The 11,600-nt window shown below is 45.7% G+C and overlaps 2 protein-coding genes across 2 annotated transcripts in view; both read right to left on the reverse strand.

Moving 5' to 3' along the window:
* Positions 1-1,049, reverse strand: part of camk2a (calcium/calmodulin-dependent protein kinase II alpha) — a 51,591-nt gene extending 50,542 nt beyond the window's left edge. Inside the window, exon 1 of the mRNA XM_031318578.2 lies at positions 676-1,049. Coding sequence (XP_031174438.1) covers positions 676-737 — 62 coding nt within the window. The 5' untranslated portion in view covers positions 738-1,049. The remainder of the gene's footprint in view (positions 1-675) is intronic.
* Positions 1-11,600, reverse strand: part of LOC116063573 (complement C1q-like protein 2) — a 417,866-nt gene that overhangs the window by 243,847 nt on the left and 162,419 nt on the right. The gene's annotated exons all lie outside the window — the stretch shown is intronic.

Genomic DNA, 11,600 nt, shown 5'->3' on the forward strand with positions numbered 1-11,600 from the left:
GCGGGGGGGGGGGGGGGGGGGGGGGGGGTCATAAAGGTGATCCATTATTACTGATAAGAATCAGACATAACAGACATAAAAGAAATTAAATATTTAGCTGTAATTGGGAAAAAGGAGAAATAATTAAAAATGACGACTTAATATTTTATTTAAAAATTTAAATTAAATAAAAAAAACATTTATGAACAAATTATTAGTTACTATTAACTATTTTTTAATTTTGTTAAGTTTAAAAAAATGAATATTAAAAAATTAGAAAAATTAAATTAACCATTAAAGCATTTCAATATAATAATGAAAATGAAATTAAACAAATTAAAAAATTTAAATAAAATAAAATGCTGTATATTCAAAACTCTATTAAAATACATAATTTCAAATGTTTATTAAAAAGAAATCTAATTAAATATATACATATATATATATATATATATATATATATATATATATATATATATATATATATATATATATAAATAAATATATAAAATATAAATAAAAAAATTCAAAGAAAAATGTAAGAAACATTAAAATAAAAACAAAGTAAAAATAAATTAAGAAATACAAAAAAATGAATTATCTTTAAAATAAATCCATATATTGTATTTATATAAATTATGATGTAAAATCTAATAAAAAAATGAAAACTAGAAATGTTAAAAGATGAAGACTCACTTTCCCAGCTCCTCGTACATCTGATATTCTTCGGTGAAACGGGTGCAGATGACCGTTGCCATGGTGATGCGGTGGTGGGGGGGCGAGGGGTCAGGGGGGCTCGCTGTTTGAGGAAGATGAAGATGAGGAAGGCCGAGAACCTTAGATGTGTCCGTCGAAGGAGAGAAGACAGAGAGAGAAGAGGAAGAAGAGTTTGGGAGAAGGAGAAGGAGAGGAAGATGAGAGAGCGTCTCTCTGTCTCTCCGTCCGTAAGAAGAGGAGAGGAGAGTTTTGGTTTTGGACTGAAGGAGGAGATGAAGAGGAGGAAAGAGAGGAAGAAGAGGAAGACGATGGAGAGGGAAGGAGAGCTGCGTCTCTCAGTCTCTCCGTCCGGATCTGTGGGAGAGAGAGAAAGACGCTTTGAGACACTCAACCTGCCCGCCCACTCTCTGCTGTCAGCCAATCACAGGCCGCACACACACACACACACACACACACACACACACGGTCGCCATGGTAACTGCCTCCTCTCTATCTCTTTCTGCAAACACTGCCAGCTCCGACAGATTCTGATACCAATACTGCAAATATTATCACTACTACTGCAGTATATATATATATATATATATATATATATATATATATACTATATATACTGCAAATATTATCACTACTACTATTGTACTATATATATATATATATATATATATATATATATATATATATATATATATATATATATATATATATATATATATAAAAACTGTCTTCTTACATGATATATATATATATCATGTAAGAAGACAGTTTTTCACACTAACCCTCTAATATTAATACTACAAATATTATCAGTACTACCAGAGAAGGTGACATGGACCAATATTCTTTTTACATTGCACATGAGCTTTACTAAAGCGGGCGACTTATAAAGATAACTCGCATGCTCTCTTTATAAGCAAGGTTATAATCGGTAACGAAAACGATCGAAATAACGAAAACTAGATGGGAAAAAAACATTGTGGTTAACTGAAATAAAAATAAAAACGAAGCATTACAAAAAAAAACGATAACTAAACTGTAATGTCTGTTTGCAAAACTAACTAAAATAAAATAAAATTATCGAGTAAATGTCCTTAGTTTTCGTCTTTGTCAATCTTTCACAGAGCAAATAACGTTATATCTCTCCGACCGTGACATTTCCTGTAGACATGTATAGTTTCTGACTGCGAACCCAGAAATCCTGAAATTCCACCTCAAATTGATATATGGGTACAGGGCATGGATGTATGGGTACAGGACATGGATGTATGGGTACAGGGCATGGATGTATGGGTACAGGACATGGATGTATGGGTACAGGGTATGGATATATGGGTACAGGACATGGATGTATAGGTACAGGACATGGATGTATGGGTACAGGGTATGGATATATGGGTACAGGCCATGGATGTATAGGTACAGGACATGGATGTATGGGAACAGGGCATGGATATATGGGTACAGGGTTCAGGGCATGGATGTATGGGTACAGGGCATGGATATATGGGTACAGGGCATGGATATATGGGTACAGGGTTCAGGGCATGGATGTATGGGTACAGGGTATGGATGTATGGGTACAGGGCATGGATGTATGGGTACAGGGCATGGATGTATGGGTACAGGGTATGGATGTATGGGTACAGGGCATGGATGTATGGGTACAGGGTACAGGGCATGGATGTATGGGTACAGGACATGGATGTATGGGTACAGGGTACAGGACATGGATGTATGGGTACAGGGCCAGGCAGCATGACAGAGAACAGTAAAGGAGGAACACCAACAGCGGGAGGAAGCGTGGGTTAATATGTGGATTATTCTGGGATGTCGACACAACTGTGAGACTTGATTCATTTCAAAAAGTTCGCCACTTTACTCGAACCAAAGTTCAAAACACCTGTTCATGTCTGTCTTCTTTAGTCTATTGGCTATTTAGGTTTTTTCCTGGAACACGTCACTTACTAGTCCTTCCAGAAAAATGTGGAGTTTTTTTGTGATTGTTGATTGTTAATGCAATAAAGAGTGACTTCTAAAGAGAGAGTGACTTATAAAGAGTGCGTGAAACGTAATACGTCTCCATAGCAGCAGGCGGCGCTGCTCTGTATTGTTTCCATTAACAGTCTGATTGTTTCCCAGAAAATGAGAACCGGCAGCTGATTGGACGAACGCGTCACGTGGGTCTTTTTTCTCCAGAAATTCCCAGCCAGACTGTCATGGCGGCTCGTTCAGAATATGATCTCATATTGGACTAAAATAGTTCACGAAACGTGTTTCTGAAAACATTTGAAGAGAGAAATAGGCCGTGCAGCTGCTGAATCTGTCTTCATTTCAGATCAACAAAGGTCAGTTTAAAAGATTTTCATCAGATTTTTTCATCCTGTCTCTGACTGTCTCCGACTGTCCTGTCTCTGACTGTCCTATCTCTGACTGTCCCGTCTCTGACTGTCCTGTCTCCGACTGTCCCGTCTCTGACTGTCCTGTCTCCGACTGTCTCTGACTGTCCCGTCTCTGACTGCCCCGTCTCCGACTGTCACGTCTCCGACTGCCCTGTCTCTGACTGTCCTGTCTCCGACTGCCCCGTCTCCGACTGTCCCGTCTCTGACTGTCTCTGACTGTCCCGTCTCTGACTGTCCCGTCTCTGACTGCCCCGTCTCTGACTGCCCTGTCTCTGACTGCCCTGTCTCCGACTGTCCTGTCTCCGACTGTCATGTCTCCGACTGTCCTGTCTCTGACTGTCCTGTCTCTGACTGTCCTGTCTCTAACTGTCCTGTCTCTGACTGTCCTGTCTCCGACTGTCATGTCTCTGACTGCCCTGTCTCTAACTGTCCTGTCTCTGACTGTCCTGTCTCTAACTGTCCTGTCTCTGACTGTCCTGTCTCTAACTGTCCTGTCTCTGACTGTCCTGTCTCTGACTGTCCTGTCTCCGACTGTCCTGTCTCTGACTGTCCTGTCTCTAACTGTCCTGTCTCTGACTGTCCTGTCTCTGACTGTCCTGTCTCCGACTGTCATGTCTCCGACTGCCCTGTCTCTAACTGTCCTGTCTCTGACTGTCCTGTCTCTGACTGTCCCGTCTCTGACTGTCCTGTCTCCGACTGTCCCGTCTCTGACTGTCCTGTCTCCGACTGTCTCTGACTGTCCTGTCTCCGACTGTCTCTGACTGTCCCGTCTCTGACTGCCCCGTCTCCGACTGTCACGTCTCCGACTGCCCTGTCTCTGACTGTCCTGTCTCCGACTGCCCCGTCTCCGACTGTCCCGTCTCTGACTGTCTCTGACTGTCCCGTCTCTGACTGCCCCGTCTCTGACTGCCCCGTCTCTGACTGCCCTGTCTCCGACTGTCCTGTCTCCGACTGTCATGTCTCCGACTGTCCTGTCTCTGACTGTCCTGTCTCTAACTGTCCTGTCTCTGACTGTCCTGTCTCTGACTGTCCTGTCTCCGACTGTCATGTCTCTGACTGCCCTGTCTCTAACTGTCCTGTCTCTAACTGTCCTGTCTCTGACTGTCCTGTCTCTAACTGTCCTGTCTCTGACTGTCCTGTCTCTGACTGTCCTGTCTCTAACTGTCCTGTCTCTGACTGTCCTGTCTCTGACTGTCCTGTCTCCGACTGTCTCTGACTGTCCCGTCTCTGACTGTCCTGTCTCCGACTGTCTCTGACTGTCCCGTCTCTGACTGCCCCGTCTCCGACTGTCACGTCTCCGACTGCCCTGTCTCTGACTGTCCTGTCTCCGACTGCCCCGTCTCCGACTGTCCCGTCTCTGACTGTCTCTGACTGTCTCTGACTGTCCCGTCTCTGACTGTCCCGTCTCTAACTGCCCCGTCTCTGACTGCCCTGTCTCTGACTGCCCTGTCTCCGACTGTCCTGTCTCCGACTGTCCTGTCTCCGACTGTCCCGTCTCCGACTGTCCCGTCTCCGACTGTCCCGTCTCCGACTGTCCCGTCTCTGACTGTCCTGTCTCTGACTGCCCTGTCTCTGACTGCCCTGTCTCTGACTGTCCTGTCTCTGACTGTCCTGTCTCTGACTGAACATGTCAGGTCGGCCAAAATGAAGGCCGACGGCTCCTCCAACGGACGACGGCACGAACACACCGACCAGACTCAAGTCACCGACCTCGTCAGACGGTCCGACGGCCGATTATCAGGCTGGTGTGTCTTCTCTCTTATAAAGAGCGCGCGTGCGAGTTATCGAGCTATGTTATCAAACTTGATGAAAAATGAGCCTTTAAGTGAAGTTTATACGGACAAATTCAGGGATTCTTCCTTCCCAGATGTGAATATTTCCTGGTTTTTATGATTTCTTTTGACAGACTTAGGTGTATGTTCTCAACCAGTGTCCAGAGGAACGAGCCTCTCTCTTCTTTATCCATCTATTTTTAGGTTTGTCTGCATCTACGTGGGGACAAGACTCTCTTTCTCTCTCTTTCTATCTGTCACTCATCTTCTCTGCTTGGCCGCCTCTCCTCTCCTCTCCAGGGAGGAAGAGGAGGAAGAGGAGGGAAGCAGGGAGCCGATTGGTCAGCAGAGTTCAGACCGAGTCTCTGAAAATAACCTCAAACATTAAAATCCCCCAGGCTGACAGACAGGAGTTGAAAGTGCTTCCAGCGCCCCCTGCAGGCTGCTCACTTCATTACATCAACAACAGCTTTGCTTTTCTAGGCGTTTTTATAGTTTTCTTTTCACTTTTTCAGCATTTTTCGACCCTTTTTTCTCTATTGCTGTCTCAAACCTGCGCTGGGAGCACTGGGAACGCTGGGAGCACTGGGAACGCTGGGAGCACTGGGAACGCTGGGAGCTCTGGGAGCACTGGGAACGCCGGGAGTGCTTGGAACGCCAGGAGCACTGGGAGTTCTGGGAATGCTGGGAGCACTGGGAGCTCTGGGAATGCTGGGAGCACTGGGAACGCTGGGAGCACTGGGAACGCCGCGAGCACTGGGAGTTCTGGGAATGCTGGGAGCACTGGGAACGCTGGGAGCACTGGGATCTCTGGGAACGCTGGGAGCACTGGGAGCACTGGGATCTCTGGGAATGCTGGGAGCACTGGGAGCACTGGGAGCTCTGGGAATGCTGGGAGCACTGGGAACGCTGGGAGCACTGGGAGCTCTGGGAACGCTCTGGGTACGCTGGGAGCTCTGGGAACACTGGAAACGCTGGGAACACTGGGAACACTGGGAACGCTGGGAGCACTGGGAACGGTGGGAGCTCTGGGAACGTTGGGGAACGCTGGGAGCTCTGGGAACGCTGTGGGATTGCTGGGAGCTCTGGAAACGCTCTGGGAATGCTGGGAGCTCTGGGAACGCTGGGAGCACTGGGAACGCTGGGAACACTGGGAGCACTGGGAACGCTGGGAGCACTGGGAACGCTGGGAGCACTGGGAGCTCTGGGAATGCTGGGAGCACTGGGAACGCTGGGAGCACTGGGAACGCCGCGAGCACTGGGAGTTCTGGGAATGCTGGGAGCATTGGGAACGCTGGGAGCACTGGGATCTCTGGGAACGCTGGGAGCACTGGGAGCACTGGGATCTCTGGGAACGCTGGGAGCACTGGGAGCACTGGGAGCTCTGGGAATGCTGGGAGCACTGGGAACGCTGGGAGCACTGGGAGCTCTGGGAACGCTCTGGGAATGCTCTGGGAACGCTGGGAGCTCTGGGAACACTGGGAACACTGGGAAATGCTGGGAACACTGGGAACGCTGGGAGCACTGGGAACGGTGGGAGCTCTGGGAACGCTGGGGAACGCTGGGAGCTCTGGGAACGCTCTGGGATTGCTGGGAGCTCTGGAAACGCTCTGGGAATGCTGGGAGCTCTGGGAACGCTGGGAGCACTGGGAACGCTGGGAGTGCTTGGAACGCCAGGAGCACTGGGAGTTCTGGGAATGCTGGGAGCACTGGGAGCTCTGGGAATGCTGGGAGCACTGGGAACGCTGGGAGCACTGGGAACGCCGCGAGCACTGGGAGTTCTGGGAATGCTGGGAGCACTGGGAACGCTGGGAGCACTGGGATCTCTGGGAACGCTGAGAGCACTGGGAGCACTGGGATCTCTGGGAATGCTGGGAGCACTGGGAGCACTGGGAGCTCTGGGAATGCTGGGAGCACTGGGAACGCTGGGAGCACTGGGAGCTCTGGGAACGCTCTGGGTACGCTGGGAGCTCTGGGAACACTGGAAACGCTGGGAACACTGGGAACACTGGGAACGCTGGGAGCACTGGGAACGGTGGGAGCTCTGGGAACGTTGGGGAACGCTGGGAGCTCTGGGAACGCTCTGGGATTGCTGGGAGCTCTGGAAACGCTCTGGGAATGCTGGGAGCTCTGGGAACGCTGGGAGCACTGGGAACGCTGGGAACACTGGGAGCACTGGGAACGCTGGGAGCACTGGGAACGCTGGGAGCACTGGGAGCTCTGGGAATGCTGGGAGCACTGGGAACGCTGGGAGCACTGGGAACGCCGCGAGCACTGGGAGTTCTGGGAATGCTGGGAGCATTGGGAACGCTGGGAGCACTGGGATCTCTGGGAACGCTGGGAGCACTGGGAGCACTGGGATCTCTGGGAACGCTGGGAGCACTGGGAGCACTGGGAGCTCTGGGAATGCTGGGAGCACTGGGAACGCTGGGAGCACTGGGAGCTCTGGGAACGCTCTGGGAACGCTCTGGGAACGCTGGGAGCTCTGGGAACACTGGGAACACTGGGAAATGCTGGGAACACTGGGAACGCTGGGAGCACTGGGAACGGTGGGAGCTCTGGGAACGCTGGGGAACGCTGGGAGCTCTGGGAACGCTCTGGTATTGCTGGGAGCTCTGGAAACGCTCTGGGAATGCTGGGAGCTCTGGGAACGCTGGGAGCACTGGGAACGCTGGGAGCTCTGGGAACGCTCTGGGATTGCTGGGAGCTCTGGAAACGCTCTGGGAATGCTGGGAGCTCTGGGAACGCTGGGAGCACTGGGAACGCTGGGAACACTGGGAGCACTGGGAACGCTGGGAAACGCTGGGAACACTGGGAACACTGGGAACGCTGGGAGCTCTGGGAATGCTGGGAGCACTGGGAACGCTGGGAGCACTGGGAACGCCGGGAGCACTGGGAGTTCTGGGAATGCTGGGAGCACTGGGAATGCTGGGAGCACTGGGAACGCTGGGAGCACTGGGAGTTCTGGGAATGCTGGGAGCACTGGGAATGCTGGGAGCACTGGGAACGCCGGGAGCACTGGGAGTTCTGGGAATGCTGGGAGCACTGGGAATGCTGGGAGCACTGGGAACGCCGGGAGCACTGGGAGTTCTGGGAATGCTGGGAGCTCTGGGAACGCTGGGAACACTGGTAACGCTGGGAAACGCTGGGAACACTGGGAACGCTGGGAGCACTGGGAACGCTGGGAGCACTGGGAACGCTGGGAGCTCTGGGAACGCTCTGGGAATGCTGGGAGCTCTGGGAACGCTCTGGGAATGCTGGGAGCTCTGGGAACGCTCTGGGAACGCTGGGAGCTCTGGGAACGCTGGGAACGCTGGGAGCACTGGGAACGCTCTGGGAACACTGGGAGATGTGAACATGTGAGTGTGTGTGAGTGTGTGTGTGTGTGTGAGAGTGTGTGTGTGTGTGTGAGTGTGTGTGTGTGTGTGAGAGTGTGTGAGTGAGAACCAACGTTCCACTCCTACCTGTTTGTGTGTGTGGATCTGGAGAGAAGGGCGACAGAAGGCTTGTGTTTGAAGCGGCTTAGCGGATGTTCAGAGAGAACAAGACACACATCCATCCCATAATAGATCCGCGCTGCAGCCAAACACAAAGACAGAATCTCACCAAGTTATTCTTTCATCTCGAGTCAAAATATCTCTGCTAACACGTAATCAGAGTACACAAGGATTCTACTAAAGCAAAAGTACTATCACTTAAATATATTTTACTCAAGTACAAAATGACCGCTGTAAAAATCTACAGTACCCCTAAACTCTGGGGTTCTGGGTCTTCTGGGTCGGGGGTCCGGTCCCTGATGGTTCAAAAATAATTTGATGAAAAAGTTGCAATAATTAGAGGGAAAAGTTGTAATAATTTGAGGGAAAAGTTGTAATAATTTGAGGGAAAAGTTGTAAAAATTTGAGGGAAAAGTTGTAATAATTTGATGAAAAAGTTCCAATAATTTGAGGGAAAAGTTGTAATAATTTGAGGGAAAAGTTGTAATAATTTGATGAAAAAGTTCTAATAATTTGAGGGAAAAGTTCCAATAATTTGAGGGAAAAGTTGTAATAATTTGAGGGAAAAGTTGTAATAATTTGAGGAAAAAGTTGTAATAATTTGATGAAAAAGTTGTAATAATTTGAGGGAAAAGTTGTAATAATTTGATGAAAAAGTTGTAATAATTTGAGGGAAAAGTTGTAATAATTTGAGGGAAAAGTTGTAATAATTTGATGAAAAAGTTGTAATAATTTGATGAAAAAGTTGCAATAATTTGATGAAAAAGTTGTAATAATTTGAGGGAAAAGTTGTAATAATTTGATGAAAAAGTTGTAATAATTTGATGAAAAAGTTGCAATAATTTGAGGGAAAAATTGTAATAATTTGAGGGAAAAATTGTAATAATTTGAGGGAAAAGTTGTAATAATTTGAGGGAAAAGTTGTAATAATATGAGAAAAAAGTTGTAATAATTTGAGGGAAAAGTTGTAAAAATTTGATGAAAAAGTTGCAATAATTTGAGGTAAAAGTTGTAATAATTTGAGGGAAAAGTTGTAAAAATTTGAGGGAAAAGTTGTAATAATTTGAGGGAAAAATTGTAATAATTTGAGGGAAAAGTTGTAATAATTTGAGGGAAAAGTTGTAATAATTTGAGGGAAAAATTGTAATAATTTGAGGGAAAAGTTGCACTAATTTGAGGGAAAAAGAGGTCCGTAATGGACTTTTAATTGATCATGAACACATGAAGTTAGACTCTAATCAGAGAGTTTGGAGACATTTCATTCAGAGATCTGGAGAGACAGACTGAGACAGGACAGTTGTTCCCCCGCCAAAATAAAAGCCTATAAAGAGTTTCCAGGGTCTTCTTGGTTTCTGGTTTCTGGGTTTCAGGGTCGGGGGTCCGGTCCCTGATGGTTCCTGTTCCTACAACCTGACGAATGAAAACTTAAAGAAATAAAACCATGACGCTGTTCCAAGGTGGAGAACTGAGATTTATTCTCGTTTAGAGCAGAGCGGAACTAAACAAGTTCCTGATTGGTCAGCGCCGTCAAGGCTCAGAGAGCTGTGCTGTGATTGGTGGAGAGAGAGGCAGATTACATTACATTACTCTCCAGATTACTCCCCTGCCCTGAAACCGCTCACTGGAAAACATCAGAATGCAAAAAAAGAATACATCAAAATATCATATTCTTTATAACGTTTTCAGTTCCAACTGCCCAAATCTCTGTCAGCCAACCCCCCAAAATCAACTCCAATATGTATGAAATGTAGAGAGTCCAGACACTAGGGCGGGCTTAAAGAATCCATCCTCCAATCAAAATCCATCTTTGTTTGATATCAATTAATAGTTTGTAAAACTGCTTTTTCAACGGTTTTGTTGCTTTTCTGACATAACGACACCATAATATTATTAATAATCCAGCATGTTAGAGGCTTCTCTGTACTATTTACAGAAGAATATTCCCTGATTACGTCTTTCATATCCAGAATATTCCCTGATTACGTCTTTCATATCCAACAGGACTGAAAGGAAAACCGTCTGTAGGATCTGTATCATCACTGATCAAAACAACTATGAAAAACGTCAGAAAAAGTTGTCATAATTTGAAGAAAAAGTTGCAATAATTTGATGAAAATTTTAGGAAAAAGTTGTAATAATTTGATGAAAAAGTTGCAATAATTTGAGGGAAAAAAAATTATAATTTGAAGAAAAAGTTGCAATAATTTGAGAAAATTTTGAGAAAAAAGTTGTAATGATTTGAGGAATATTTGAGGAAAAAGTTGTAATAATTTGATGAAAAAGTTGAAATAATTTGATGAAAAAGTTGAAATAATTTGATGAAAAAGGCCATTTATAGCTTTCCAAACATCAGCCGTAGCGTATGTTGATAGTTGAGGAGATTTAGAGCGGAGATGAGGTCCGTAATGGACTTTTAATTGATCATGAACACATGAAGTCAGACTCTAGTCAGACAGAAGGCTTGTGTTTGAAGCGGCTTAGCGGATGTTCAGAGAGAACAAGACACACATCCATCCCATAATAGATCCGCGCTGCAGCCAAACACAAAGACAGAATCTCACCAAGTTATTCTTTCATCTCGAGTCAAAATATCTCTGCTAACACGTAATCAGAGTACACAAGGATTCTACTAAAGTAAAAGTACTATCACTTAAATATATTTTACTCAAGTACAAAATGACCGCTGTAAAAATCTACAGTACCCCTAAACTCTGGGGTTCTGGGTCTTCTGGGTCGGGGGTCCGGTCCCTGATGGTTCAAAAATAATTTGATGAAAAAGTTGCAATAATTAGAGGGAAAAGTTGTAATAATTTGAGGGAAAAGTTGTAATAATTTGAGGGAAAAGTTGTAAAAATTTGAGGGAAAAGTTGTAAAAATTTGATGAAAAAGTTCCAATAATTTGAGGGAAAAGTTGTAATAATTTGAGGGAAAAGTTGTAATAATTTGATGAAAAAGTTCTAATAATTTGAGGGAAAAGTTCCAATAATTTGAGGGAAAAGTTGTAATAATTTGAGGGAAAAGTTGTAATAATTTGAGGAAAAAGTTGTAATAATTTGATGAAAAAGTTGCAATAATTTGATGGAAAAATTGTAATAATTTGAGGGAAAAATTGTAATAATTTGAGGGAAAAGTTGTAATAATTTGAGGGAAAAGTTGTAATAATATGAGGAAAAAGTTGTAATAATTTGAGGGAAAAGTTGTAAAAATTTGATGAAAAAGTTGCAATAATTTGAGGT

Source organism: Sander lucioperca, chromosome 13, assembly GCF_008315115.2.
Source record: "Sander lucioperca isolate FBNREF2018 chromosome 13, SLUC_FBN_1.2, whole genome shotgun sequence".
Classification (NCBI taxonomy): Eukaryota; Metazoa; Chordata; class Actinopteri; order Perciformes; family Percidae; genus Sander; species Sander lucioperca.